Source organism: Corythoichthys intestinalis, chromosome 15, assembly GCF_030265065.1.
Source record: "Corythoichthys intestinalis isolate RoL2023-P3 chromosome 15, ASM3026506v1, whole genome shotgun sequence".
NCBI lineage: Eukaryota > Metazoa > Chordata > Actinopteri > Syngnathiformes > Syngnathidae > Corythoichthys > Corythoichthys intestinalis.
In genome coordinates, this window is record NC_080409.1 from 40,466,750 (window position 1) to 40,494,593 (window position 27,844).

A 27,844-nucleotide genomic window follows, 5' to 3' on the forward strand; every position below is an offset into this window, starting at 1 on the left:
CACAGACCAAGTCCCCGCCAAGGGATCCCCTAGTCGCATCAAAAACGCAATCCGACAATGTGACCTGGGAAAGGCGAACGAGAAGAGTGGGCAGTTTTCTTTGGCTTTTCCTGTGGGCGACACACTCCAAGGGGCCTCAACGAAAGGGGCTCCACAAAGAATTAGCTAAAAAAACAGCATTTTTTTCAAACTTACAGATATCGTTCTTTTTCCACGTAGCAAGCAAATGGCATTTTGGGGGACCTTGACACAGCCAAAAACTCATCATTTTTGGTAAGCTTATTAATACTGTTCAAAATACAGTGATCCCTCATGTATTGCGAGGATAACGTTGCAAGAATAACCCGCGAGATTTCATTTGCACAACACATGAAACAAGAATAAAAAGGAATGAAGGACATTTAGGAATGTAGTAGTTCAACATATCCCAATATGTTTTTCTTGTTATTATTTATTAAAGGGAACCTCGGACTTAAAGATTTGTAGGCTCTAACAAGCCCCATTTGTTCTCTTTTAATAAAATATGTTATTAGAAACACATAAAATATTGCCATTGATTCAAAAATCTATAATATTTAGTACACGGTTTGACCTTCGGAAGGCGCCATGTTTTATGCGCGCAATGGACGCTCGGGGTGATGACATAGTTTGTCACTGTCACTAGACGAACACTACCGGTGTTCTGCAATTCCTTCTACATGGCGAGACGGCCAACACATGCGCACGAGTACTTACTATTTGTGTTTTTATTGTCTTTTATTACTTTTTCATTTCCTCAAAATACTTTTTGCATGTGTTTCCCTCTCATACTTTTAAGCATTGTGTTTTCTTGTGGTAGCTTGAAAGCGGAAATATGAACTAAGGTTGGCCAACCATGTTTTTGAATAATATCAATGGCTAAACAAGTATAAGCATATTTTCATTATTTTTTTTAACGCATCTCTTCCAGATTCTTTGTTTAACCCATAGCAACGCCCTTGACAACGAAAATGCTTTTCTTCGGCAATCTTCGGATATCATCGGAAATTACGTCACACCGGGAAGTGCGAGGGAAGTCCGCCATAGAACAGTATTGTTTGTTGCATTGCTTCTCGGTAAGATGCCACGGCGGTGTGTGGCGATGTTTTGTTGTCACTCAAACGAAAAGTTGTATGAGTGGCCAAAGGATAGCAGGGCACGTAAATGGACATCTTTTGTTCGCACGAAGCGAATGAATTTCACGCCATCATCGAGTAGTGTTCTCTGCTGCAAACACTTCGAAGATGCCTGCTTCCTTAACAGGTCTGCTTATGATCAAGGATTTGCCAAAAAGTAAGTGTGATTTTTGGATAGATGACTGATGACTTTGTCAAAGCAGAGCTGCCGACTGTTGTGGAATGAACAGTATAAGCTAGCGACGTTAGCCGAAAGTTAACTCAAGGCAATCCCCGATCATCGTTGTTGTTGCGTTCGCTAGGTTAAGCGTGTTTAAATTGTGCGTCATCTACGATCTTGTCCGAAAGGGTTAATCCACTGTCAATCGGGAAAGGGGTGTGGATGTGCATATAAGCGGGTCGGCGTCACGGTAATTCACAGTCACTTTGCCGTAAGAGACACACACCGCCGGTGAGTTTGTGCACATTTATTTGTATTTGTATTATGTATTTCCACCTTCATGCTTCGAGCATTGCATTGCATTTGTACGGTTCGGCGTTTCTTTCACAGTGATCGCTTGATAGCCTTCTAGTTTGTGTTTTACGTACGAGAGCCGCTGACAGGTAACAACAAGCGTGTTGGTTTTGATGTCTGGCAGCGAATCAGCGAGCACGCAGGTCACGCAGTGAATCATGGGAAATGTAGTCTCGGGACAACATTGAAGTGGTGCTTTGTAATCTGTTTGCTTGTGTGAAAAAAAAAACATTTCCTCACGCCATTAGACGCCACTTCCTGCCGAGAGCCCCAAGCTGTGTTCGTACTGTTAGCTCCATGTGTTGATAAAGAAACAAAGTTGTCAGCACGTCGTGTGTTCGATACATTTGTAAACAAAAAGCTCATAACAAGACACTATGCACGATCCGTTTAAGAGACGCTGTAGTAGGAGGCGAGGAGGAGATCAGCGAGAAGCAAAACTTTGCGGTCGAATGTGGCGACAGTCCGCTATTATTTGGTTTTCTTATTGTTGCCACAATAAAGTGGAGAAAGCCATCAACGACTCATCCGAATGAACGCCCGTCGCTTCAGAACAAGTGGATAGACTATTTTGTTCACCTTCGTGAAAACAGAGAAATGGGCAACTTTTTTGAGAAAAACTATAAAGGTAAATAAGAAAGCCCTGAAAGCCAGTTACTTTGTTGCTAAATCCAAAAAGTCCCAAACTGTGGCAGAGACGTTAATACTACCTGCCTGCAAAGCCATTGTCAGCGAGATGACCAGCCCTGATGTGCTTAAAGACATTGCTCAAGTCCCCGTCTGATAATTCTGAGTTTTTCAAGCCTAACTGCTAAAAAAAATTAAAAATAAAAACAGAGAGGGACCGAGAACTGTTGAAGATTCCACCAGTTTGTTGGCTTTGTGTTCATCTTAACAGGCTCATGTTTCACACTGAGTAAGTATAAATACTGAGAAATTATTTTTATAATTAAATATACTGTACAGAAAGTAATTTTGGAACCTGTTGGTGTGGTGTGCCGTGAGATTTTTTCCAATGTCAAAACGTCCCGTGACTCAGAAAAGGTTGAAAAACAAGGCTCTATTAATCCTATCTTGAGCTGTCTTCAATTCAACCAATCTGAGCAGCGAATGAAGGCAATTTCTAGCCAATCACAGATAAGGGGGGGGGAGCAGCCAGCGGTTGGGTACTGCGATTGGATAGGGATTGCTGCGGTTACAGAAATAGCGATTGAGCGGCTCCTCCGTTGCTAATTCAAATTGGAATGGACATCCGAGTTTTTTTCAAGCAACTAAAGACGAACTCAAGCCATGACAAAGACGCGGCCGAAAGCCAACATGAAGGGATAGCGCTGCCAACTCCTGCAGTTTCACTGACTGACACCATCATCAGAAAATGTAACAGGTAAAAACACCACTGTTCAGGCTAAATTTATGTTGAAGAAGTTTGCCCCCCCCCCCCAAAAAAATGTAATGCCCCCCTGTAATTTCTTTCTGCAGCCTGGTCTGCAAAGACTGCGCTGTGTTTTAGGTCTGGTTTACCTGGAATTTGGGTTTTTGTGAATTGTTCTCGAATCTTCCACGGCCGAATCTCGAATAATCTCAGAATCGGAAATTTCTCACGCCTCTACTTTTCATTGTGTCAAAGTGTCATTTTGTCAGTGTTGCCCCATGAAAAGATATACTTAAATCTGCAGATATGCGGAGGGTGTACTCACTTTTGTGATACACTGTACAGTGAGACCGCGAAAAGTGGACAGTTTTATGGCGAGGGACCACTGTATACCTGTTTGAGATGTCCACCCACAACTCACTCTAGTACAGCCTGAAAAGTCTCATTCAAGATCAGGTTCATAGGGTGCGAAGATTGATAAGAAACACCTGTGAACGTATTAACTAATTTACTGCCATTGGCTCGGAAGGTTGGCAGTGTGCGTTTACTACCAGCTCTCCCCTGGCTGAAATGGATTGAAGGTCTTTTGGTGTCAATGGCTGCCAATACGTTAATAGGTATCATTTCACAGGAAGGAGAGTTGCATCGGGTCCAAAAATTGTGAGGCTTGCACACAAGAACCATTTCCAAATGCAGTCGTAAGCGTCACTTTGCGGGGACAAGGGAAACGCAAATAGTCTTATCAAAAATTGGTTCACATTAAATAAAATAGGTCACTGAATCAATACAAAAACAAAATGTGCAGGCCAATGATTAAATGTCACAAAACCTTGATCGGTGACACAACTCAGCCCCAAAACCACTTGTCCAAGTTCTTGACCGTTTTGTATTCCCTGTGCCTGTGTATGTAGTCACAGGCCAGGCAAGTGTGCTCAGCCCAGAACTGTGCCTTTTTCACCTTAAAGTGCCGCCTCCACTCAAAGTATCTGAGGTACATCTCTTCGTTCTTGTCCAGGAGCAGCAAGTAGTCGGCAAGCTCCTTGGGCGACGCAAAGTCATCCACGTGTATGAATGCGTCCCCCTGGACAAAGTTCTCGTAGTTCTGCCGTGAAGGGCCTAGCACCACGGGTACGGTGCCAACACCCAACGGGTTATAGAATTTCTCAGTGATGTAGTCTTTGTGAATGGAGTTCTCGAACGCCAGGTAGAACTTGCAGCTGGCGATGGTGGGGAAGTAGTCCTGATCTGCGATGTACTCGCCGAAGGCCTGACCGTACGCGTGCACCTCAATGTGCTTATAGAGCTCATTGTAGTATTTGACGCGCACGTGCTCCTGGTTCCAGTTGCTTACGATCCAGCAGATCAGCTTGTTCTTGCTGGGCGGGACGAAGTCATCCTCGCTCTCTGCGGCCACCACAGAGCCGTAAGGCACTTCGATGTCGGCGTCGCGGCGGTAGTTGAGCGTCAGGTTGAAGAGGTTCTCGATGCCGGCCAGCTGGGACGAGTGTGACGGTGACTCCAAGTTCATCCAGATCCACTTCTGAAAGGACGGACGCTGAAGCGGCGGCAGGTTGGACAAGTCGGAGAAGATGTCACGGTGGTGGATGAGGACGCCATCCGACTTGTTATAGAGGTTTCGGTCGGCCGTGACGAAGCAGTCGATGTTGAACAGAGAGGCGCACACGTTTAAGTCGTACGTCTGTCCAAAAGGCCAAAGCCAAATGAGCACCGTGGTCACGTTCCGGTCGCTCTTGGCGTAAAAGACGCCCTTGAGGCGCTCGCTGGATGTGTTGGACTCCACGGGACCCGACAGCCAGCCGGTGGACGGCTTAAAATACATCAAAAAGAGAGTCACGAAGCACCCTAAGATGAAGGTGCCCAGGAAAAGTGGTCGCAGGATCCTGTGTACAGGTGCCGATGACATTACTCTGTCCTGAAAGGAGAGCACACAACACATTAGATAACGTTTGAAACTAAAGATCGATCAGGTCCGATCACGTCATTTTCAAAGTATCGGAATCGGCAAAACAATATCGGACATGCCTTTTTTAAATATATATATTTTTTAAATTAAATCGTTTTATAACTGTATTTAACGTTACAGACAAAATGTCTTACACTCATCCAGAGTCTTTAGTTTTGGCTTAAAGTCAATCAAATTTATCGCGTTAACGGCGGTAAATAATTTTTAAAAAATTAATCACGTTAAAATATTGAACGCAATTAACACATGCGCTGCACGACCTACTCATGCATTGTCGCATTTAATCTATAATGGCGCCGTTTTACCAATAAATAGAGCTAAAAGGCAGCGTATTAGTGAATTGTGGTTTACCTCCTTCTCCTTAATTTTAATTTCTATTTTATTCATGTGGTCTTAAAGCAGCCCAAAGAAGCTTTCATTTTTGTTTTTTTTTTTGTGTTGTTGTTGTTGAGTTTGGCTGTGCTTGTGGACAAAAGCAGTAGTGTTTTACCTGAAGGACTGCTCCATTTTTATTTATTTTTGTGATTCTCTAACAAAAAAGTTTTTTCAGTTATATTTAATGTTTTAATTTGGACAATGTTGAGTGGTCTTAACAAAAATGTTTTTTTTTTTGCATTCCTGGATAGTTAAGAGATGATTAACAAGCTTTTATTTATTGTGTATGTTATTATAATTTAATTAAGTTATGTTCAAATCATGCAAATTAAATTTGCCCATAAAATCCGGACATTTTTTCGGGAAGTTTTCAAAATGGAATGATTGAAAACAAAGGTTTGAATTGGACGGTGTAGGCTGAACCAATACACATTACAGTTAATATGAGTCAATACAGATTTATTTTGCATTGATCATTATGAATGTCCTGTCCCCAGCAAAAAGTGTAAATGCAGCTTATGCCATATCGTCCCTACCAATGTTGAGACCGAACCTACGCCCTCGGTAGTAGCATAGTATAGTCAAAATTTGTCGAAGTTCTTATGAAACCAATTTACAGTTCCTTTTTAATCTGGAGAAAAGAGTTCTACGCATTACAGACAACACGAGTTCCAGGGAACACAAGACCCCATTGTTTCTAAAGAAATGAGAAGATTGGATCATATTTTAAGTACTGCAGATTCTGTTTAAGGCAAAACTCAATTTGCTTCCTTGCAAAATCCAAAAATTGTTTGGCAATAGAGATCCAGCCTACGAGCAGGGGTGAAAGTGGACTGGAACGGTGCTTTGATCCCGAAAATATGACGACAATTATCGAAAACCAATGCTAAAAACAACCTGTCTGGCTGCCACACAGGCATCTCCAAGAGGAAAACAATCTACTAATGTCAGATTTACATACACAAGTGTTAAAAACAAGTGTTAACAACTCTTCACGGTGTTCCAAAATGGTTGACCCCATTCTAAATGCCCGTATCTTGAAAACTACTTGATGGATCTTAATGAAATTAAATACACTTTATGTTGAAGGTCAAAAGTTTTTTTTGGTTTAATTTACAAAGAAAAGTACAAATATTTGTTGGTTCTATGACAGATTTTCATAAATGTTCAATATGAGCGCCGCCTGCAAAATGCCTTATCAAAATGCCTTTTATTTTGAAGTGAACGGCATTTCTTGACCTGAAAAGATAGAAATGCCAAACGTTACATGCAAAAACTCGAAACGTCTCTACACAAGCTGTGAAAATTTGAGGTCATTTCAACGAAAACTGTCATAATTATTGGCCTACGAAATGGGGTTAAACATTTTGGAACACCCTGTATTATGCCTGACCCTGGAAATAATGAACAGAAAATTCAGATTTTATTCAATTTGAAAGCTTTATGGGGTCCCCAAGAGTAATACAAAAATTGAACATCATTTTTTAAATTCATTTGTAAATAGGTTACTATGTATATTTTCTCTCATTTGTATCATAGATGATACATTAACACTAGAAAACCCAGCAGAGGCAGACTCGGCCTTTATTTATTTAATTACATTTATTTATGACGTTTGGCACTTTTTACATATTTTTTAACTCACTTCTCCTATACTCCACACACAACGACAGATAAAAATGGCCCAAATGGGTACATTGTTCTGAAGGGGAAAAAAGTGTCTTAGAACTGTAATTTGAACATAAAGCAGGAATTGTGTCTATAGTTTAGAAGGACTGAATCAGGGGCATGGAGCATTAATTGTGGTCATTGTGTCTGAAGTTAATGTATGCATTTCCATATGAACGGCTGTTGTCTGTCGGACAACGACTTGCCAATTCTAAAGCACTTGGGTCATTTTGGCCACCTCTGGGTTTTCCGGGGGAGAGGCCATATCAGCCATTGCTTGGGACTAGTAGGAGTACCAGATTTCTCTGGGACTTTTAGTGTTAAGCATTACATGTAGTTATCATGGTAAAACAAATATAACTAAATGAATGGGAAACTTGGACGTCCATGGCCATCAATGGCATCGACTTCCATATGCGTCAATGGAATCCGAGTACATTGGCATCAATAGAATCAACATACATGGCTGTCAATGGTAATAACGTGCATAGCCCTCACTGACATCTGTGTACATGTGAATCAATGCAATGTAAAGGCCATTAAAAATGAATGGGAAATTTGGACGTCCATGGCCGTCAATGGCATTGACTTACATATGCATCAATGGAGTCCAAGTACATTGGCATCAATAGCATCGACATACATAAGCGTCAATGGCATGAACTGAAGAAAGTGTCATTAGAAAAAAATGAATGGGAAATTTGGACTTACATGGCTGTCATTGGCATCCCATTAAAAATAAAAATGAGAAAGTTTTGGACAAATTTCTGGGCAACTGTACATTTTTTTCCAAAATCTGTATACAACTTTTATGCCCCTCACCGTCCTGAAAATGTTTATGTCCAAATTATGAGATTTGGTCAAAAATTGTAGGACTAGATACATTTTGAAAATGTGTGGGTTTTTTTGTTTGTTTGTTTTGTTTTTGAAAAATCAGCGTTTACGTGCGAACAGAAAAATTTTTGGGTCGTTCAAAAAAGTCCCTGCGTCGTGCAAAAATTTCGGTAGTTTCAATATTTGAATGGCACCGATCGGTCAAATGGTTAGGGCTATGCGGCGCGCCGAAGAAATGCTATTCAAAAAATATATATAGAATTTTACTATCTGGGCCATTGCAATGCAAAGCCCCATATAATTAGGTACAAAGGAAATTTTAAACGTCTTAATCATGTTGTTATTTTTTTATTTATTTTTTATTTTTTTTTACATCTAGTCAAATAATTTCCTCCATCTTGTTTTGAGTATTAAAGACTAGTTAATAGATTAATGCGTCAGATTATTCCATTTACTTTAAGGAAATATTACTATTTGTTCTTATTAAGCCCACATATCTAAAAGTTGATCATTTTTCACCTGAATCAAGAAAAAATTGCTTTCAAGAACTGTTTTGAACAATATCTGTTCTTGAATTAAGAAAATTTCTGACCCCCCAAAAAAAAGCTATTTCGAAGATTAAATATACGAATTTATGGTTTAAAATAGATCTTTTTATCTTTTAGCTAGGTGTTTTTCTTATTTCAAGAAATCAAAGTGAGCAAAATTTATCTGAAGTTCTGGCAGATAATTTCACTTATTTCTAGTAGATTTACAAGGGAAAACAAGGGAATTCAACTCATTTTAAGGAGGTGTGTTTTGGCAGTGTACGCACTTTGCAAGGCCACAACAGCACTCTGCTGCAGCATTCATAGCATTTTAGCGGATAAACAAATTTAAACATTGAATGAGCAGGCATAGAAGTGCATGATAATTTGATTTGAAAATGTCTTACACAAAATCCTGTGGGAAAGCAAAGAAACTACCAAGGAGTCGCTCAGCCAGAAAATATTTTGGGTTTCTTTTCCAGCATGCCCCTGATACCAACCTGATGGATTTAACTTGCAGCCGAAATCCAAGCGAAGCACACGTTCCTACATTGAGTCCTCAGCTCCTCGCGACTGCGTCTCGGCCGTCGCGCTGAACAAAAGCAACGATGCAACGGGTTGGGTCTTGTCTTGAACAGGTCCTTTTAACGCCTGTTTTCCCACCGAATCGAGCACAAACAGAGAAGAGTCTTATTCTCGGATGTTAGGAGGGAATTGCAGATTTGTGTGACAAAATTGGAGGGGTACTGTAAATACAGTTAGGTTCAATAATATTAGGGAACACAAAACTTATCAACAATTTGGATTCTTCACAAATTCGGATGCATGTTGAAATGAAGGCTGATGATCAATCAATTTTGGAGAAATGCATACATAAGGATTTGCTCCCAAAACACCCACTTCTCAATGGCAAAATGGACATGCTGCCACAGCTGTTGTGGTTTGATGTCAGCAGGGCCACTCGAGGCAACCTTTACATTTGAAAAGGTGTAACATATATATATGGCGGAAAACACTCAGGTGACTTGAAGTTCCGCTCTGAGACCCCCAATTTGGCCAAATTTCAAAATTGTCCTATATGCATGTTTGATACATCATTGGAAAGCTTAAAATCTCAATTTTCTTGGGGGAGGAAGATTTTGAACAGAAGGGCATTAAAAAAATAATAACTAGAAACTGCAATTTCGGGAGAAATTTCACCTGGGTCTTTCCTCTGTGGAGATACAGATCTTAGCCCCACTCAGGTCTATCAATAGAATGGACAATAATGCCAGCCAATGGCACAAAACAAAGTAAACGCCTTTAGAAATGATTGGGAGAATTGGACGTCCATGTCCGTCAATGGCAGCAACCTCCATAAGTGTTAGTGCAATCGGGGACATTTGGGGTACACGTCCTATTGATATCTAGTCATTTCCTGTTGATTTGGGAATATTGTTTTTTTTGCCATTGAAAATGAATGGGAAAAAATTTGGACGTCCATGGACGTCAATGGCAGCACCCCCTATAAGCGTCAATGGAGTCGGGGACGTTTGGGGGACACGTTCTATTGATATCTGGTCATTTTCTATTGATTTGGGGAAATTTAGTTTTTTCCCCATTGAAAATGAATGGGAAACATTTTGGACGTCCATGGCCGTCAATGGCATCGACATCCGTACGGTCAATTGAATCCAAGTACATTGGCATCAACAGATTTGACATGCATGGCCGTCAATGGCATCAATGCAATGTAAATTCCATTGGAAATCCCATTGGAAGTGAATAGGAAATTCTCCCATTAGAAATAAATGGGTTAGTTTTTGGCAAATTTCTGGGGAACCGTAAATTTTTTCCAAATTCTGTATACAACTTTTATGCCCCTCACCGTCCCGGAATTTTTTTTTATGCCCAAATTATGTGATTTGGTCAAAAATTGTAGGACTAGATACATTTTGAAACTTTTTTTTTTTCGGAAATTTGCCGTTTACGGGCGAACGGAAAATTTTTCGGGGCCGTTTGACAAAAAGCCACAGTCACACGAAAATTCCGGACGTGTTGATACTTGAACGGTGCCGATCGGAGCAACAGCTCGGGCTGTGCGGCGGGACGAAAAAACGCGGAGAATAAGATGAAAAATAAAAATAAGGAAGAATAAATAGGCTAAAGTTGCAGAACAGCATATACCTGGCCTTTCCAAAGGAAAGACCCAGGTAATTAACAGCAAAACCCTGAGGTGAGAGCACGAAAGAGCACAAATAAAGACGCCATGATTTTAACAAGGTATTGTCGCGTACTTATCTTGTTTCGATCAAAAACTCCATGGAGCATGTATCACCTAGTGTCAAGACACAGCTGTGAATGGTCACAGCTGAATTTTTGGGGGGATTTTATGGGTGAAACATGGTAATAAAACAAGGGTCGTGATGCAGAAATCGCAGACATCAAGGAGTGGTCAAGATTTTATTTTATTTTTTTCAATTTTTCTTTGTTTGGGTTGGTTATTTATCATCTAACATATCGGAGAAAAAAAAAATAAAAAAAAATTTAGCGATAGTTATGCAGTAGATATCCGTAACTTTTTTATAGACACCATTTTTTTCATTATGACGTAATTTGTTTAAAAGTTTTAAAATATGCAAGTGAATACTTTTTAATGTCGTTTTTTTTTTTAACGAAATATTAGACATCAATTTATTATTTTAAGCTAAAAATGACAGACATTTTGAATAATAAATATAATTAATTACTTTCATGTTATGGCTGGGTTAAAACAAAAGCGGTTGCGCGACGTCTGTAAACGAGGATCTCCAGGGTAAAACGGACAAATTAAAAATAGTTCGGGGGCTTAATGCGCCATGAATCTGCTATGGCAGCATATAGACATATTGTTCTATCAAGCACAGCAGTTCTTTTGACTTAAAATACAGCAGTTTATTTTATAGAGGAGTGCAAGAGCAGAAACTGCTTTTTCAGTCTTGTTTGTGTTTTCAGCCGACAGCTTTTTCTTGCTGTTTAGCTAGCTGTTTAGCAGACCAAACCTAATAATAATAATGATAATACTACTAGGGCTGTCAAAATTATCGCGTTAACGAGCGGTAATTAATTTTTTAAATTAATCCCGTTAAAAAAATTGACGCAATTAACGCACTTGGCCCAGCTCAGACAGATTTAAATGACAGAGGAGTGAAAGGCCCACTTGCTAATTGTGTTTTGCGGAGTTTTGCTGCCCTCTGCTGGCGCTTGGGTGCGACTGATTTTATAGTGTAAGTAATTATTGTCATCAACAATGGCGGGTTACAAGTTTATTTTTTGATTGAAAATGTTACAAATTTTATTAAAACGAAAACATTAAGAGGGGTTTTAATACAAAATTTTTATAACTTGTACTAACATTTTTCATAAAGAACTACAAGTCTTTCTATCCATGGATCACTTTAACAGAATGTTAATAATGTTAATGCCATCTTGTTGATTTATTTATATAATAAAGAAATACAGTCCTTATGTACCGCATGTTGCATCTTATCTTTCCATTCCAACAATAATTTACAGAAAAATATGGCATATTATATAGATGGTTTGAATTGCGTTTAATTGCGATTAATTACGATTAATTAATTTTTAAGCTGTAATTAACTCGATTAAAAATTTTAATCGTTTAACAGCCCTAAATACTACTAATAAAAACTGTTTAATTCTGTTTATTAGCCAGCGTTGCGTGAGGTAGAGTGAGGATTCAATCAAGGCCAACGTTTCATTTATATTATACACTCACCGGACACTTTATCAGGTACACCATGCTAGTGACGGGTTGGACCCCCTTTTGCCTTCAGAACTGCCTCAATTCTTCGTGGCATAGATTCAACAAGGTACTGGAAGCATTCCTCAGAGAGTTTGGTCCATATTGACTGTGGAGGCCATTTGAGTACAGTGAACTCATTGTCAATGTCAAGAAACCAGTCTGAGATGATTCCAGCTTTATGACATGGCGCATTATCCTGCTGAAAGTAGCCATCAGAAGTTGGGTACATTGTGGTCATAAAGGGATGGACATGGTCAGCAACAATACTCAGCTAGGCTGTGGCGTTCCAACGATGCTCAATTGGTACCAAGGGGCCCAAAGAATGCCAAGAAAATATTCCCCACACCATTACACCACCATCACCACCAGCCTGAACCGTTGATACAAAGCAGGATGGATCCATGCTTTTATGTTGTTGACGTCAAATTCTGACCCTACCATTCGAATGTCGCAGCAGAAATCAAGACTCATCAGACCAGGCAACGTTTTTCCAATCTTCTATCGTCCAATTTCGATAAGCTTGTGCAAATTGTAGTCTCAGTTTCCTGTTCTTAGCTGAAAGGAGTGGCACCCGGCGTGGTCTTCTGCTGCTGTAGCCCATCTGCCTCAAAGTTCGACGTACTGTGCGTTCAGAGATTCTCTTATGCCTACCTTGGTTGTAACGGGTGGTTATTTGAGTCACTGTTGCCTTTCTATCAGCTCGAACCAGTCTGGCCATTCTCCTCTGACCTCTGGCATCAACAAGGCATTGCACTGGATATTTTTTCTTCTTCGGACCATTTTCTGTAAACCCTAGAGATGGTTATGCGTGAAAATCCCAGTAGATCAGCAGTTTCTGAAATACTCAGACCAGCCCTTCTGGCACCAACAACCATGCCACGTTCAAAGTCACTCAAATCACCTTTCTTCCCCATACTGATGCTCGGTTTGAACTGCAAGAGATTGTCTTAAACCATGTCTACATGCCTAAATGGATGAGTTGCCGCCATGTGATTGGCTGATTAGAAATTAAGTGTTAACAAGCAGTTGGACAGGTGTACCTAATAAAGTGGCCGGAGAGTGTATATACTAGTATATAGTTAAGAAGAAGGAAACATAGAAGAAAGGACGAAGTTAGTCTAACCATTCTTTTAGAAAACTTATTATATCAAATTAGCACATCATATGATTCACTGCTTTCTTGACAGAAAGATTATGGCAGTACTTCTCAAATAGTGGGGCGCAGCCCCCACTTATTACAGTCAGAGAAGTTATCTACAAATGGAGAGAGTTTGGCACTGTTGCTTCTCTCCCAAGGAGTGGCCGTTCACCAAAGATGGAGCCAAGAGTTCCGCGCAGAATACTCAGAAAGGTAAAAAAGAACAACCCTAGAGTGTCTGCTAAAGACTTACAGAACTCACTGGCACAGTCCAATGTCTAAGTGCACACATAAACTATATGTAAAACTATGGCCAAGAATGGTGTTCATGGGAGGACTCCACAGAGGAAGCCACTGCTGTCTAAAAAAACATTGTTGCTTGTTTAATGTTCGCAAAAAGGCACTTGGACACTCCACAGAGGTTTTGGCAAAATATTTTGTGGACTGATGAAACCAAAGTTGATTTGTTTGGGAGTAACATACAACATCAGGTGGGGAGGAAAAATGTAAAATGGAACCAACATCAACACCTCATCCCCACCGTGAAGCATGTTGGAGGGAGCATCATGATTTGGGGCTGTTTTGTTGCCTCAAGGCCTGGACAACTTGTAATCATTAATGGAAGAATGAATTCAAAAGTTTATCAGGATGTTTTGCAGGGAAACCTGAGGCCATCTGTCAGACAGTTGAAGCTAAAAAGAGGATGGATGCAACAACAAGACAATGATCCAAAACACAGAAGTAAATCAACTTCAGAATGGTTTCAGAAGAACAAAATACACGTTCTGGAGTGGCCAAGTCAAAGTCCAGACTTGAACGCCATTGACATGCTGTGGCATGACCTAAAGACAGCGATTCATGCCAGAAATCCCAGGAATCTGACTGAACTACAGCAGTTTGTAGAGAACAATGGGCCAAAATTAGTCTTGATCGATGTGCCAGACTGATCTGCAGCTACAGGAAGTGTCTGGTTGAAATTATTGCTGCCAAAGGGGGGTGGGGGGGCAAAATATTAAATGTGATGGTTCAGTTATTTTTTCCCCTCTTCTGTCATTGTTTGCATACTATTCTAATTAAAATATGAAAACCTATAAATGTTCGGGTGGTTTTAGTGAAAGCAGACACTGTTTTTTCATCTGTGTGGTTTTGACAAAGCTCAGATCACATTTGCTGGGGGAAGACAAAATATTAAATGTGATGGTTCACTTACTTATTTTCCCCCTTCTGTCATTGTTTGCATACTATCCTCATTCAAATATGAAAACCTATAAATGTTTGGATGGTTTTAGTTAAAGTTTGACAAAGATCAGATCACATTTGATGGTGGTTTTATGCAGAAATGTGAGAAATTCCAAAAGGTTCAGATACTTTTTCATACCACTGTAGATGCTTCATAGGAATCAAACAAATCAAGCATTTATTTTGGTCCGAGGCCATTAAGTTTTTTGTAGACAAGCAGTAGTATTTTATAGTCAATCCTTTGATTCACTGGAAGTCAGTGTAACGATTCCATCACCGGTGTAATATGGTCCTGTTTATCTGTATTTGTATTGACTCTGGCAGCAGCATTCTATACTAGCTGCAGCTTCCTGACTGATTATTTATTAAGACATGTAAATATACCATTGCAATAGTCCAATCTACTGAAAATGAATGTATGCATACGTTTTTCCATGGCTTGTTTAGACAGAAGCCCCTTGATTCTGGCTATGTTTTTGAGGTGGAAATAGGCAGATTTAAATGCCAATGTTCAACCAATTCAATTGTTCCTTTAAGTTGCTTAAACAAAAAAATAAAATAAATGCATAAGAATATAAGGAAATAAAGCATTTTTGAATTTGAAAAAATTAAAAACAATCAAATCATTCGAAATGAATCACATGGAAGTAATTCAAATATGTTTCAGAAATCAGGTGAAGAAATAAAACGTCACAAGTCTAAATATATACCTATAGGGACTTAAATCTTAGAAGAGATTGTGGGAGCATGCTGCCATCTTAAGGCTGGAGGGGGCGTGTTGGAAACATTAGACATTGGCTGCATCTATGATTTGAGTAACTCGTTTACTGCCATTGACAGCGATAGATGTCCAATCCATTTTGACTGGGAGAAGTGGCATAATCCAAAACCCAAAATCCTCTTCAGTAAAAAAGTGAAGCTTTTATTTTTGGGGGGACAAGCCTGGCTAAAATACAATTCAAATGATTACTTCATTACAAAGCCGTTAGTTGAATTACTTGTTTTAAAGGAGTCCCACCCCTACTTCAAACATCACAAAAATACCTGTTCATCAGGTTTTGATGCCAGACTCTGTTTAGCTCATGCATTTGTAAATCGAGTAAACAACTTCCTAATAGTAAGAATATTTTCAGTTTGAATCAACAGGGGAACATTGAGGAAAAAGTTTGTTTTCAGATAAAAATGTTCCAAGACACTTGGCATTACAATATTTTTGTGGTGGATAAACAGCAGTATCCGGCAGCCACGATCACGTGGTGCATGCATCATTAAAATTAAGGGTGTAAATAACTGATTTCACAATGGCACAATTTGGATGTTTTTGGGAAATAACTACAGCTCTGTAGGCTGATTAAACACTCTAAATTGTCCGTAGGCATCGGCGCCTCCGTAACAGTCAGCTAGTCGGCGCCCCCGTGACCTTTGTGAGGATAAGCTGAACGAAAGATGAATGAATGGACAAGACTGAAATAGCAGTTTCTGCTCTTGCACCCCTCTTTAAAATGAACTGCTATATTTTCAGCCAAAATAACTGTTGTGTTTGATATAAAAATATGTCTATATGTTGCCATAGCAGATTCATGGCACATTAAGCCCCCGAACTATTTGTAATTTGTCTGTTTTACCCTGGAAACACCCGTCTACAGACATCGCGCAACCGCTTCTGTTTCAACCCAGCCATAAAAAGAAGGTAAGTAAATATATTTAGTATTCGAATGTCTGTCATTTTTAGCTTAACATCATTAACTGATGTCTAATATTTTGTTTAGACAGAAAAAAACGACTTTAAAAAATTATTCAAGCGCATATTTTAAACTTTTAAACAAATTACGTCCCAATGAAAAAAAAATGGTGTCTGTAAAAAAGTCACGGATATTTACAGTGCCTTGCAAAAGTATTCGGCCCCCTTGAACCTTGCAACCTTTCACCACATTTCAGGCTTCAAACATAAAGATATAAAAATTTAATTTTTTGTCAAGAATCAACAACAAGTGGGACACAATCGTGAAGTGGAACAAAATTTATTGGATAATTTAAACTTTTTTAACAAATAAAAAACTGAAAAGTGGGGCGTGCAATATTATTCGGCCCCCTTGCGTTAATACTTTGTAGCGCCACCTTTTGCTCCAGTTACAGCTGCAAGTCTCTTGGGGTATGTTTCTATCAGTTTTGCACATCGAGAGACTGACATTCTTGCCCATTCTTCCTTGCAAAACAGCTCGAGCTCAGTGAGGTTGGATGGAGAGTGTTTGTGAACAGCAGTCTTCAGCTCTTTCCACAGATTCTCGATTGGATTCAGGTCTGGACTTTGACTTGACCATTCTAACACCTGGATACATTTATTTTTGAACCATTCCATTGTAGATTTGGGTTTATGTTTTGGATCATTGTCCTGTTGGAAGATAAATCTCCGTCCCAGTCTCAGGTCTTGTGCAGATACCAACGGGTTTTCTTCCAGAATGTTCCTGTATTTGGCTGCATCCATCTTCCCGTCAATTTTAACCATCTTCCCTGTCTCTGCTGAAGAAAAGCAGGCCCAAACCATGATGCTGCCACCACCATGTTTGACAGTGGGGATGGTGTGTTCAGGGTGATGAGCTGTGTTGCTTTTACGCCATACATATCGTTTTGCATTGTGGCCAAAAAGTTCCATTTTGGTTTCATCTGACCAGAGCACCTTCTTCCACATGTTTGGTGTGTCTCCCAGGTGGCTTGTGGCAAACTTTAAACGAGACTTTTTATGGATATCTTTGAGAAATGGCTTTCTTCTTGCCACTCTTCCATAAAGGCCAGATTTGTGCACTGTACGACTGATTGTTGTCCTATGGACAGACTCTCCCACCTCAGCTGTAGATCTCTGTAGTTCATCCAGAGTGATCATGGGCCTCTTGGCTGCATCTCTGATCAGTTTTCTCCTTGTTTGAGAAGAAAGTTTGGAAGGACGGCCGGGTCTTGGTAGATTTGCAGTGGTCTGATGCTCCTTCCATTTCAATATGATGGCTTGCACAGTGCTCCTTGAGATGTTTAAAGCTTGGGAAATCTTTTTGTATCCAAATCCGGCTTTAAACTTCTCCACAACAGTATCTCGGACCTGCCTGGTGTGTTCCTTGGTTTTCATAATGCTCTCTGCACTTTAAACAGAACCCTGAGACTATCACAGAGCAGGTGCATTTATACGGAGACTTGATTACACACAGTTGGATTCTATTTATCATCATCGGTCATTTATGACAACATTGGATCATTCAGAGATCCTCACTGAACTTCTGGAGTGAGTTTGCTGCACTGAATGTAAAGGGCCGAATAATATTGCACGCTCCACTTTTCAGTTTTTTATTTGTTAAAAAAGTTTCAATTATCCAATAAATGTTGTTCCACTTCACGATTGTGTCCCACTTGTTGTTGATTCTTGACAAAAAAATTAAATTTCATATCTTTATTTTTGAAGCCTGAAATGTGGCGAAAGGTTGCAAGATTCAAGGGGCCGAATACTTTTGCAAGGCACTGTACCTCATAACTAGCGCTTAATTGTATTTTTTTGTTACCATCACATTTCCCCCAATATTTTAGATGATAAATAATCGATTCAAACGAAGAAAAATTGGGGGAAAAAAAGTTTAAAAGGGTATATATATGAAAAAGAACATCTCGACCACTCCTTGATGTCTGCGATTTCTGCATCGCGACCCCTGTTATATGACCATGTTTCATCCGTAAAATCTCCCAAAAATCCGGCTGTGGCCATTCACAGCTGTGTCTTCACACTCAGTGATACATGTTACATGGAGTTTTTTGATCGAAAAGAAGAAGTACGCAATAATATCTCGTTAAAATTGTGGCGTCTTTAAATCTGCTCTCACCTCCAATTAGGGTTTTGCTGTTTGAATTTTTTTTTTTTTTTAATTTAAAAAATGCCCTCCTGTTCAAAATGTTTCATCTCCCAGAAAATTGAGATTTTAAGCTTTCCAATGATGTATCACACCTGCATATCGAACAATTTTGAAATTTGGCCAAATTGGGGGTCTCAGAGCGGAACTTCAAGTCAGCTGAGTGTTTTCCGCCATATGCTAGTATCACAGTCTTCCAAGATTCAATTCTCCAACAGGAGTTAGAACCCACGCTATCATTGTGACAGTCAGGTGCGTTCGACTATGCATACCCAATAGCACAGTGTAAAACTTCAGCTGCCAGTACACTCTTTTAAACGCTCAGGGAGTCATGTTTTCCTAATCCACAGTGGTATGAAAAAGTATCTGTACCTTTTGGAATTTCTCACATTTCTGCATGAATCACCAGCAAATGTGATCTGAGCTTTGTCAAAATCACACAGATGAAAAAACAGTGTCTGCTTTCACTAAAGCCACCCAAACATTTATAGGTTTTCATATTTTAATTAGAATAGTATGCAAACAATGACAGAAGGGGGAAAAATAAGTGAACCATCACGTTTAATATTTTGAAACACCCCCCCCCCCCCCCCCCCCCTTTGGCAGCTATAACTTCAACCAGACACTTCCTGTAGCTGCAGATCAGTCTGGCACATCGATCAGGACTAATCTTGGCCCATTCTTCCCAACAAAACTGCTGTAGTTCAGTCAGATTCCTGGGATGCCTGGCATGAATCGCTGTCTTTACGTCATGCAACCTCATCTCAATAGGGTTCAAGTCTGGACTTTGACTGGGCCAATCCAGAACGTGTATTTTGTTCTTCTGAAACCATTCTGAAGTTGATTTACTTCTGTGTTTTGGATCATTGTCCTGTTGCAGCATTCATCCTCTTTTTAGCTTCAACTGTCTGACAAATGGCCTCAGGTTTTCCTGCAAAACATCGTAAAAAACTTTTTGGATTCATTCTTCCATTAACTCATTTGCTCCCAAAAATGTATAAATACGTTCTATTTTTAATTGTTTCAGTGTCCCAAAGACGCATTTATACGTCTTTTTTTTTCACAAGAGACATATCTGGGTTATGATTCAACTGAGCTCCAAAGCACAAAGCTGAAAATCCATTTTAAAGCAATAAAACTGGCATTTGGTTAGACCCGCAACCCAATTCAACGGCAACGAACGGCCGGGCCACACGGCTGGGGCGACATCGGAAGACGACCGAATGGGCATCCAGGATGCCAGGTGCCGGACAACCAAGCAGAAAAACCGAGAGGACACCCGGGATGCCAGGCGCTGGACGACCGAGCAGAACGACCGGGACCACCAGTGCAGCGGATGATGCCGTTGAGTCCATGCTGCTCACCGATCAGAGCCCGCAGAGACTCAAAAAATCCATCTTTATGAGACAGGCGGTGATGAGGCACAAGTTTACCTGGCTGTCGCGGCCACAACAGCGTCATCTCTCACTTAGTTATGTGTAAATAAATTGTTACTTTGCTATCAAAAGCTCTATTTGTCTTGTTGTTTATGTTATTTCTTTGAAAGGAAAACATTATTCCGATGTTTGGGATGCAACTAAAGCAAAAAATAGCCGTGTTAAAGTTAAAGTTATGTTTGAAATGTATGCTTTTCAAAAAGCTCAATTTCTCTGTTTTGTCATCAGAAATTGGAAAATTGCTCAAACTAAGCTATTTTCTAATGCTGATTTCTAAAGAATGGAAAAAAATATGTACGAACTTTTTTTTCCTGCTGAAAGAAGAGAGTCTAATTTTTCTTTTGGTGGGTTCCATGTTTACAAAGCAATAGAACAGAATTTTCTGTGAGCCTTGCAAAATCAGTCAACATCCAGTAAAACGGCCGGGAGCGAAGGGGGTTGCACCGGTAAAAATGGCTGGGAGTGAATGAGTTAATGATTGCAAGTTGTCCAGGCCCTGAGGTAGCAAAACAGCCCCAAATCATGATGCTCCCTCCACCATGTTTGACGGTGGGGATGAGGGGTTGATGTTAGTGAGCTGTTCCATTTTTCTTCCACACATGACGATGTGTGTTACTACAATTCGACTTTGGTTTCATCAGTTTTCATCAAAATATTTTGCCAAAACTTCTGTGGAATGTCCAAGTGCCTTTTTGCGAACATTAAACGAGCAACAATGTTTTTTTTATTTTTAGACAGCAGTGGCTCCCTCCGTGGAGTCCTCCCATAAACACCATTCTTGGCCCTAGTTTTACATATAGTTGCTGTGTGCACAGAGATGTTGGACTGTGCCAGTGATTTTTTAGCAGACACGCTAGGGTTCTTTTTTACCTCTTTGAGTATTCTGCGCTGAACTCGCTCTCAACGTCATCGTTGGTGGACGGCCACTCCTTGGGGGAGAAGCAACAGTGCCAAACACTCTTCATGTTTAGACAACTACTCTGACTGTAAATTGATGAACATCCAGACTTTTAGAGATGGTTTTCTATCCTTTAACAGCTTTATACAAATCAACAATCCTTGATCATAGGTCTTCAGACAGCTCTTTTGACGGAGCCACAATGCACATCAGACAATGCTTTTCATCAAGACAATTCTTACCAGGTGTGTGTTCGATAGTGAGCAGGGCAGCTTTAAACCACTCATCAGTGATTGGGCACACACCTGACTTAAAATGTTTGGTAAAAATTGGTTTCAATTGCTCTTTGATTCTCCTTAGGCAGAGGGTTCACTTAATTATTTTCCCCCCTTATGTAATTGTTTGCATGCTATCCTCATCAAAATATGAAAACTAGGGCTATCAAACGATTAAAATTTGTAATCGAGTTAATTACACCTTAAAAATGATTTAATCGTAATTAATCGCAATTTAAACTATCTATAAAATATGCTATATTTTTCTGTAAATTATGTTGGAATGGAAAGGTAAGACACAAGATGGATATATACATTCAACATACGGTACATAAGTACTGTATTTATTTATTATAACAATAAATCAACAAGATGGCATTAACATTATTAACATTCTGTTAAAGCGATCCATGGATAGAAAGACTTGTAGTTCTTAAAAGATAAATGTGAGTACAAGTTATAGAAATTTTATATTACAACCCCTCTTAATGTTTTCGTTTTAATGGAATTTGTAAAATTTTCAGTCAAAAAATAAACTAGTAGCCTGCTATTGTTGATGTCAATAATTACACAGTGCTCATGGGTGCTGAAGCCCATAAAATCAGTCGCACCCAAGCGCCAGCAGAGGGCGACAAAAACTCCAAAAAAACACAAGTAAGTGGACATTGCACTGTACTGTCATTTTAATCTGTTTGAGCGGGGCATGTGCGTTAATTGCGTCAAATATTTTAACGTGATTAATTTAAAAAATTAATTACCGCCCGTTAACGCAATAGTTTTGACAGCCCTAATGTAAACCTCTCAATGTTTGGGTGGTTTTAGTTAAAGCAGACACTGTTGGTATGACGGACAATTTTACGGTTTTCATACCACGGTATACCTTGAAACTGGTAATCGGCACATGTCAAGTCTTCACAAGAGGACCACGGTTCCTCACATTATATGGTTGTAAACCTTCGGCCCTTTAACCGAAAATGAAAATAAAAATGTAGCTATTTTCAGCCACCAAATTTTCGGTCTTATCTCCAGTTTTTTTTTTTTTATAACAGTATTATATCATGTTCATATTTTCACTCATTGGCTGCCACTGACGGTGATAGGCATTCAGCCCATTTTCAGCTAAGAGAGGCTAGCAGCAAGTGTTTTGTTGCTAAACCCTAACAGCATACGCGGAGATTAAGCCCCCCCAGTGGCATAAAATGTAATTGCATATAATTGACTATCCAATATATGGATTTAAAATTAAGATTTTGCCGGTAAAATGTTGTCTTTAAAAGCTTACAAGTTTTTCAAACAGGTCATGTGACTAGCACCTTAGAGACGGTCATTTGCTTTGCTTAGCCCACCAAAAAAAAAAAACCTGAGAACAGAAGAGGCAAGATGGATATCCGGAATTTGTTCAAACTTAAGCTTTCAAAAGCAGCAACAACTAGTGAGCGAGAACCCAGGATTGAAGATGCTGACCATGAAATGCTGGAGAGCACTGCCAAAATGCTGAGCAGAGTTCCAGTTTGCTCCACCAAAGACTTTAACCCAAGGCCGTAGGTTTGCATAGGGACGGTAGGGACATAACACTACCAACTTTTTAGGATGATCAGATTGTCCCCACCAACTTTTAAGCAACCTTATTTGCATTATATATTGACTTCAGTTATATAGGTCATTGAGATTGTCTACCCATATGCCTTAAGGATAGAATTGACCCTACCATTATTAAGTGAATTTTCATTATGTTCAGACTTACAATTACCCCTTTTCACTTGCTGAATGTGCCAGTCTATTTTTTTCCCCTCAAACGCATGTTTGATTGGTTGATTACTTATACAACATGTTGACAACATTCTGCCTCCTCCACCCCTTTCAAAGAGGAGGGATATTAGAAGGCTGTTGTTTTTTTCAGCCTGCAACACCAGCAGTCACTGTAAGTAAAGTACAAAGACATCAATGTTGTGGAGGTGGGGAACACAACAGAAATTTTGCTACAGAAAATCTGACCTGCGTCAGAGTTAGCTTAACATTAATCTGTATGAATTTGCTAACCTGAAAAACTCGAGTAGGAAGCTGCTTAAAAAGAAGTGTCTTCCTGTATGCGTTTTCTCCTTAAACTGTGAGAAATGAACCGAGGTTTACTTACTTCTCCCCAATTGTTCATTTTTGTTATATTTACCGTATTTTTCGGACTATAAGTCGCAGTTTTTTTTCATAGTTTGGCTGGGGGTCCGACTTATACTCAAGAGCGACTTATGTGTGAAATTCTTAACACATTATGATATCATTTCACATGTTATTTTGGTGTTTTGGAGTGACACTGATGGTTTGGTAAACTTGTTAGCATGTTCTTTATGCTATAGTTATCTGAATAACTTAATAGCTATGACCACGTTCGCGTTCTGCCCTTGGCAATGTTTATTCAATTGTATTATTGACTTTTTTATATTGAAATAAATGCTTTTAGTTTGTGGCGCTTTCACGCCCACGTGGGGGTGCACTCGCACTTGTTTACGTGAAGAAGAGCGCTCACACGCCAGAAGAGGACGGACAGCTACGCAGCTTTGAGTGAGCGGGCGAGTTAGCGAGAGAGTAACACGGCTGCGAACCTATGTTCATTGTTTATGCTTGTAAAATATCTCATCAGAGGCAACGCCTGTGTGTATCATCTTTTCTGTTGTCGTTGTGCGTTTTCCACCCGCGATCGGACACTTAGAGCCAGTTGTGTGGTTGTTTAAATGATGTGCTAATGCTAGCGAACACATGCTAACCGTTAGTGTCATTGCTGTAGTAGCACTTAATTATCATTCATTTACGTTGATGCGAACCTGCTTGGTATCGAGGACGAAATTGATTCAGCAAATTATACGGACGTCCAGCATCGTCATTTGGGAGTTTAGCTCGCTGTATAGCCAGGACCGAGCCGTAGCGTCCTGGTGAGGACAGTATATTCGCATTTCGTTGTTCATGCACTGTATACTGTACACTTATTCACCATGTTGTTTTCTATTGTATTTTTATATTAAATTGCCTTTCAATATGACATATATGTTCTATGTGTTGGATTTTATCAAGTAAATTTCCCCCAAAAATGCGACTTATACTCCGGTGCGACTTATATGTTTTTTTTCTCTTCGTTGGGCATTTTATGGCTGGTGCGAATTATACTCAGGTGCGACTTGTAGTCCGAAAAATACGGTATGTGGCCTTAAAGCAGCCCAAAGGAGCTTTCATTTTCTGTTGAGTTTGGCTGTGCTTGGGGACAACAGCAGTAGTGCTTTATCTGAAGGAAGGCTCCATTTTTATTTATTTTCGTTATTCCCTGACGAAGAAGTTTTTTCAGTTATATTTAATTAATTTATTTAGGCAGACAATGTTGAGTGGCCTTAAGACAAATGTTTTTTTTTTTTTTTTTTTGCATTCCTGGATAGTTAAAAGATTCTTAACAAGTTTGCATTTATTGTAGGGGTGTAACGGTACACAAAAATCTCAGTTCGGTACGTACCTCGGTTTTGAGGTCACGGTTCGGTTCATTTTCGGTACAGTAAGAAAGCAAAATGCAAAATATAAATGTGCTAGTTGTTTATTACACACTTTTGTGCTTTCAACAATAGGAACACTAGCCTATACAAAGCTAGAATTCTGCTCAAAAAGTAGCGGCTATTTAAAGATAATAATGCAACAACAATTTGCCTTTCAGACCCCGCGTATTGGTCAGCTTTCTTTCTGAAAGAAAGAAGAAAAAAGAGGTCCTGTGCTAAAGAGAAAAGCAATCCCAATGGCAAAGTTTTTAACATGTATTTTACAAATGAAATGCCTCTTTTTTTTTTTTTTCTTATGAACGGTTTTCAAAAGCTTTATTGGTGGATTTTCTCAAGTTAAAGCGCCACACAGAAATTAATAAATTTAATTGTGTAAGCAGGATCTGTGTATTATTCTTATTATCTAATTACAGGTGTTTTAGCTCATTTCAATTTGTTTTATTTAAATGGCCTATTATTTGTTTTATTATGTGTTTGTATTTTACAAATGTGATGTAGTATTCATTTATATTGTATATTTTATGTTGTATAACTTTAGTTCCTATGTGAATATTAGTTCCTACTTGTTTTGTTGTGGTCGGAGGGTTTTGTATTGAACACGGGGCCGTGTTGGTTATTATTATAGCAGAGAAGACAACTGTAAATCAACAAAGACAAGTCAACTGTGCCACGATCGACCACTCAAGAGATCTGATGGACTCAAAAAGTGGGTTATGTTTGCATATTAGTTTGAAAATCGACCGGCTCCACCGTATTTTTACACGAGTGACTTCCGGTCTGCTAGCTAGTAGTATTGACGCAGGAAGGCCGCGTCTCGCGTCAAATAATAAACTCTGCCGTTCTTTTCGTGTGCATCGCGCTGAGCCGCTTCTGGGACGCGTCTAACACGCGGCCGCACTGCAACTGGTATGCATTGGCTGATTGACTTTAACGGCCGCTTTTCACCGCATTCTCGCGGCCACGTTGTCGCGCCGTTGACGTTTCTTACTGTCCTACCGTGTTGGTCCTCATCGTAGAAGAGAAGACGGAGCAGATATAATCAACACAAAGAAACTGTAACCCGATCGACTCACAGCCTCGAAAAATAAGGGTTACATTACGTCAGAAACTCGTTCGGTATGACTCCGTTCCGAACCGAGCACCAAGTACCGAAATGCTTCAATACGAATACATGCACCGTTACACCCTTAATTTATTGTGTATGTTAATGTAATTTAAGTTATGTTCAAATATCGCAATTTAAATTTACTAATAAAATCCAGACATTTATGTTTTCAAAATGTTTCTTTATTAATTTTTGAAAACAAAGGTTCCAATTGAACGGTTTATCACCTGAACCAATAAATTTGAAAGCGTAAGTCAATACAGACTTATTTTGCATTGATCATTTAGCCTATCAATTACCGTATTGGCCCGAATATAAGACGGTGTTTTTTGCATTGAAATAAGACTGAAAAAGAGGGGGTCGTCTTATATTCGCGATCTCGACATTATACCCATTCACGACGCTAGATGGTGCCAGATATCATTGAGGCGATGTTCTGTCATGACAGATCTCAGCTACTCTCAAGTTTAACCAGTTTGCATTATTCTATTGCTATGTTTTTCCTTATTCAGATTTGTTTCAAGATTACAGTTAGAGTTAGACTTTACTTTGAAGGTTAATGCAGTTATTGCAATTTTGTTGTTTTATCACAATAGATTTAGGTTTATTGATATTTCAAAAACCAGAAGCCATTCATTTACGAATGTGATTGCACTTTAGTTTACATATTTAAATGTTCAGATATTAAGATTTGAATAAGGCAAAATAACATGCTTTTTTTCTCAAATATATTGTTATAATCATTTGTTTCAGATGTAATTATTTTCGGTATAAAAATTAATTTGGTGTTCAAAAAGTCTTTTTTCAAACTTGAGTCTTGAAAAAGAGGGGGTCGTTTTATAATCAGGGTCGTTTTATATTCGGGCCAATACGGTAATTAAGTTGATTTTCGTGAGAAATTTAGCCCTGACCCCCATTCACCCAATCATTTTGGTCTTATTATCGTCCTGTCCCCAGCAAAAAGTATACATGCAGATTATGCTGTTATATCGTCCCTACCAATGTTGAGACCACCAAACCTACGCCCTTGCTTTAACACTAATAAATGATGGGAAATTTTAAAAAAAGAAAAAGAAACGCTCCTTTTCACTGATTTATTATAAATGTTCTGGCTGGAATATTCAGTCAAAAAGGATGTGACGTCTACTTTTCCACTAGGTAAGACAGAAAAATAAGCGCGCTCACACATGCACGCACACCCACACAGCTGGGATGCCTGTATGTACAAGCATGGGCTAAGCTACTAGCTGAGCATATATCTTCTAAGTTAATTTTATTACTGACACTGCTTTTCGGGGTCATCAACATTTTTACCCCCCTTGCTACAAAAGTCAAACTCCGCCTATGCCAGCTCAAAATAGATTGGACGTCTGTCACCGTCAATGGCAACCAATGGTACCCAAAACATGCACACACAAAAAGAGGCAATTCATCAAGTTGAATCGTCGCCTTGGTGACCATGCTCAAGTCCTAGTAATTAATATGAGGCCGGTGTGACTCATGCAGTCATTTTGTCTCGCAATGTGGAGTGATGTTGCGCCAGTCGTCATTCCCTTGGATGTTATTTGGGCCAAGCGCAGTCGCGTCGAGAGGCGAGCTGCACCGCAGCAAAATTACACGAAACCCGTCACGATCACACCGGCTCGCACCTCATGCAAGGAGGTGAAGGTCATTCGCGGACGACGCGATGCCGCCTTAACACCAGCGGCGGGATTCGGCCGTCTCGGCCAACCGCTGGACGTGCGCGAGAGCCACAAAACGGTCGCAACAACACGGTCTTTTAGGACCGCAAAACAGGCGTGTTTTAAGCAGATTGGAAGGGAGGAGGGCAAAAAACAGAAATCGGACTCACCATCTCGAGACCTTGCAGTCATTCCATGCGCATGGCGACGACGTGTGTGGAATCAGCCACCGTCGTGTGAGCGTCACACGAACCGGACCATCCCGCATCCATCCTTCTTCTTCAGTGTGAACGCGCGCGCGCGTGTGTGTGCGCGATGCACCTTGATACTGCAGCAGAAGATGAGAATTTACATGTTTTCCTCACAAATTTGTTGTAAATGATTAAATTCTCTGGATGCGAGTACACCGATTGTTTGCTGCTGAGCTGGGATGTGCAGGCTC

At 39.7% G+C, this 27,844-nt stretch overlaps 1 protein-coding gene across 2 annotated transcripts; it reads right to left on the reverse strand.

Moving 5' to 3' along the window:
• Positions 1-186: 186 nt before the first annotated feature.
• On the reverse strand, positions 187-27,844 carry fut9a (fucosyltransferase 9a). 2 transcript variants are annotated; one of them, XM_057860385.1, is made up of 3 exons: positions 27,573-27,844; positions 8,929-9,020; positions 187-4,973 (listed from the first exon to the last, which is right to left on the reverse strand). In XM_057860385.1, exon 3 carries the CDS (start codon positions 4,962-4,964, stop codon positions 3,888-3,890), a length of 1,077 nt encoding a protein of 358 aa, XP_057716368.1. In that variant the 5' UTR covers positions 4,965-4,973; positions 8,929-9,020; positions 27,573-27,844; the 3' UTR covers positions 187-3,887. The 2 variants fall into 2 exon arrangements, with proteins under 2 accessions (XP_057716368.1, XP_057716367.1); XM_057860384.1 differs by having other exon boundaries at positions 8,929-9,079.

Excerpts from the sequence above, each read along its gene's own strand:
- fut9a (XM_057860385.1), bottom strand. The coding sequence starts at position 4,964 with ATGTCATCGGCACCTGTACACAGGATCCTGCGACCACTTTTCCTGGGC.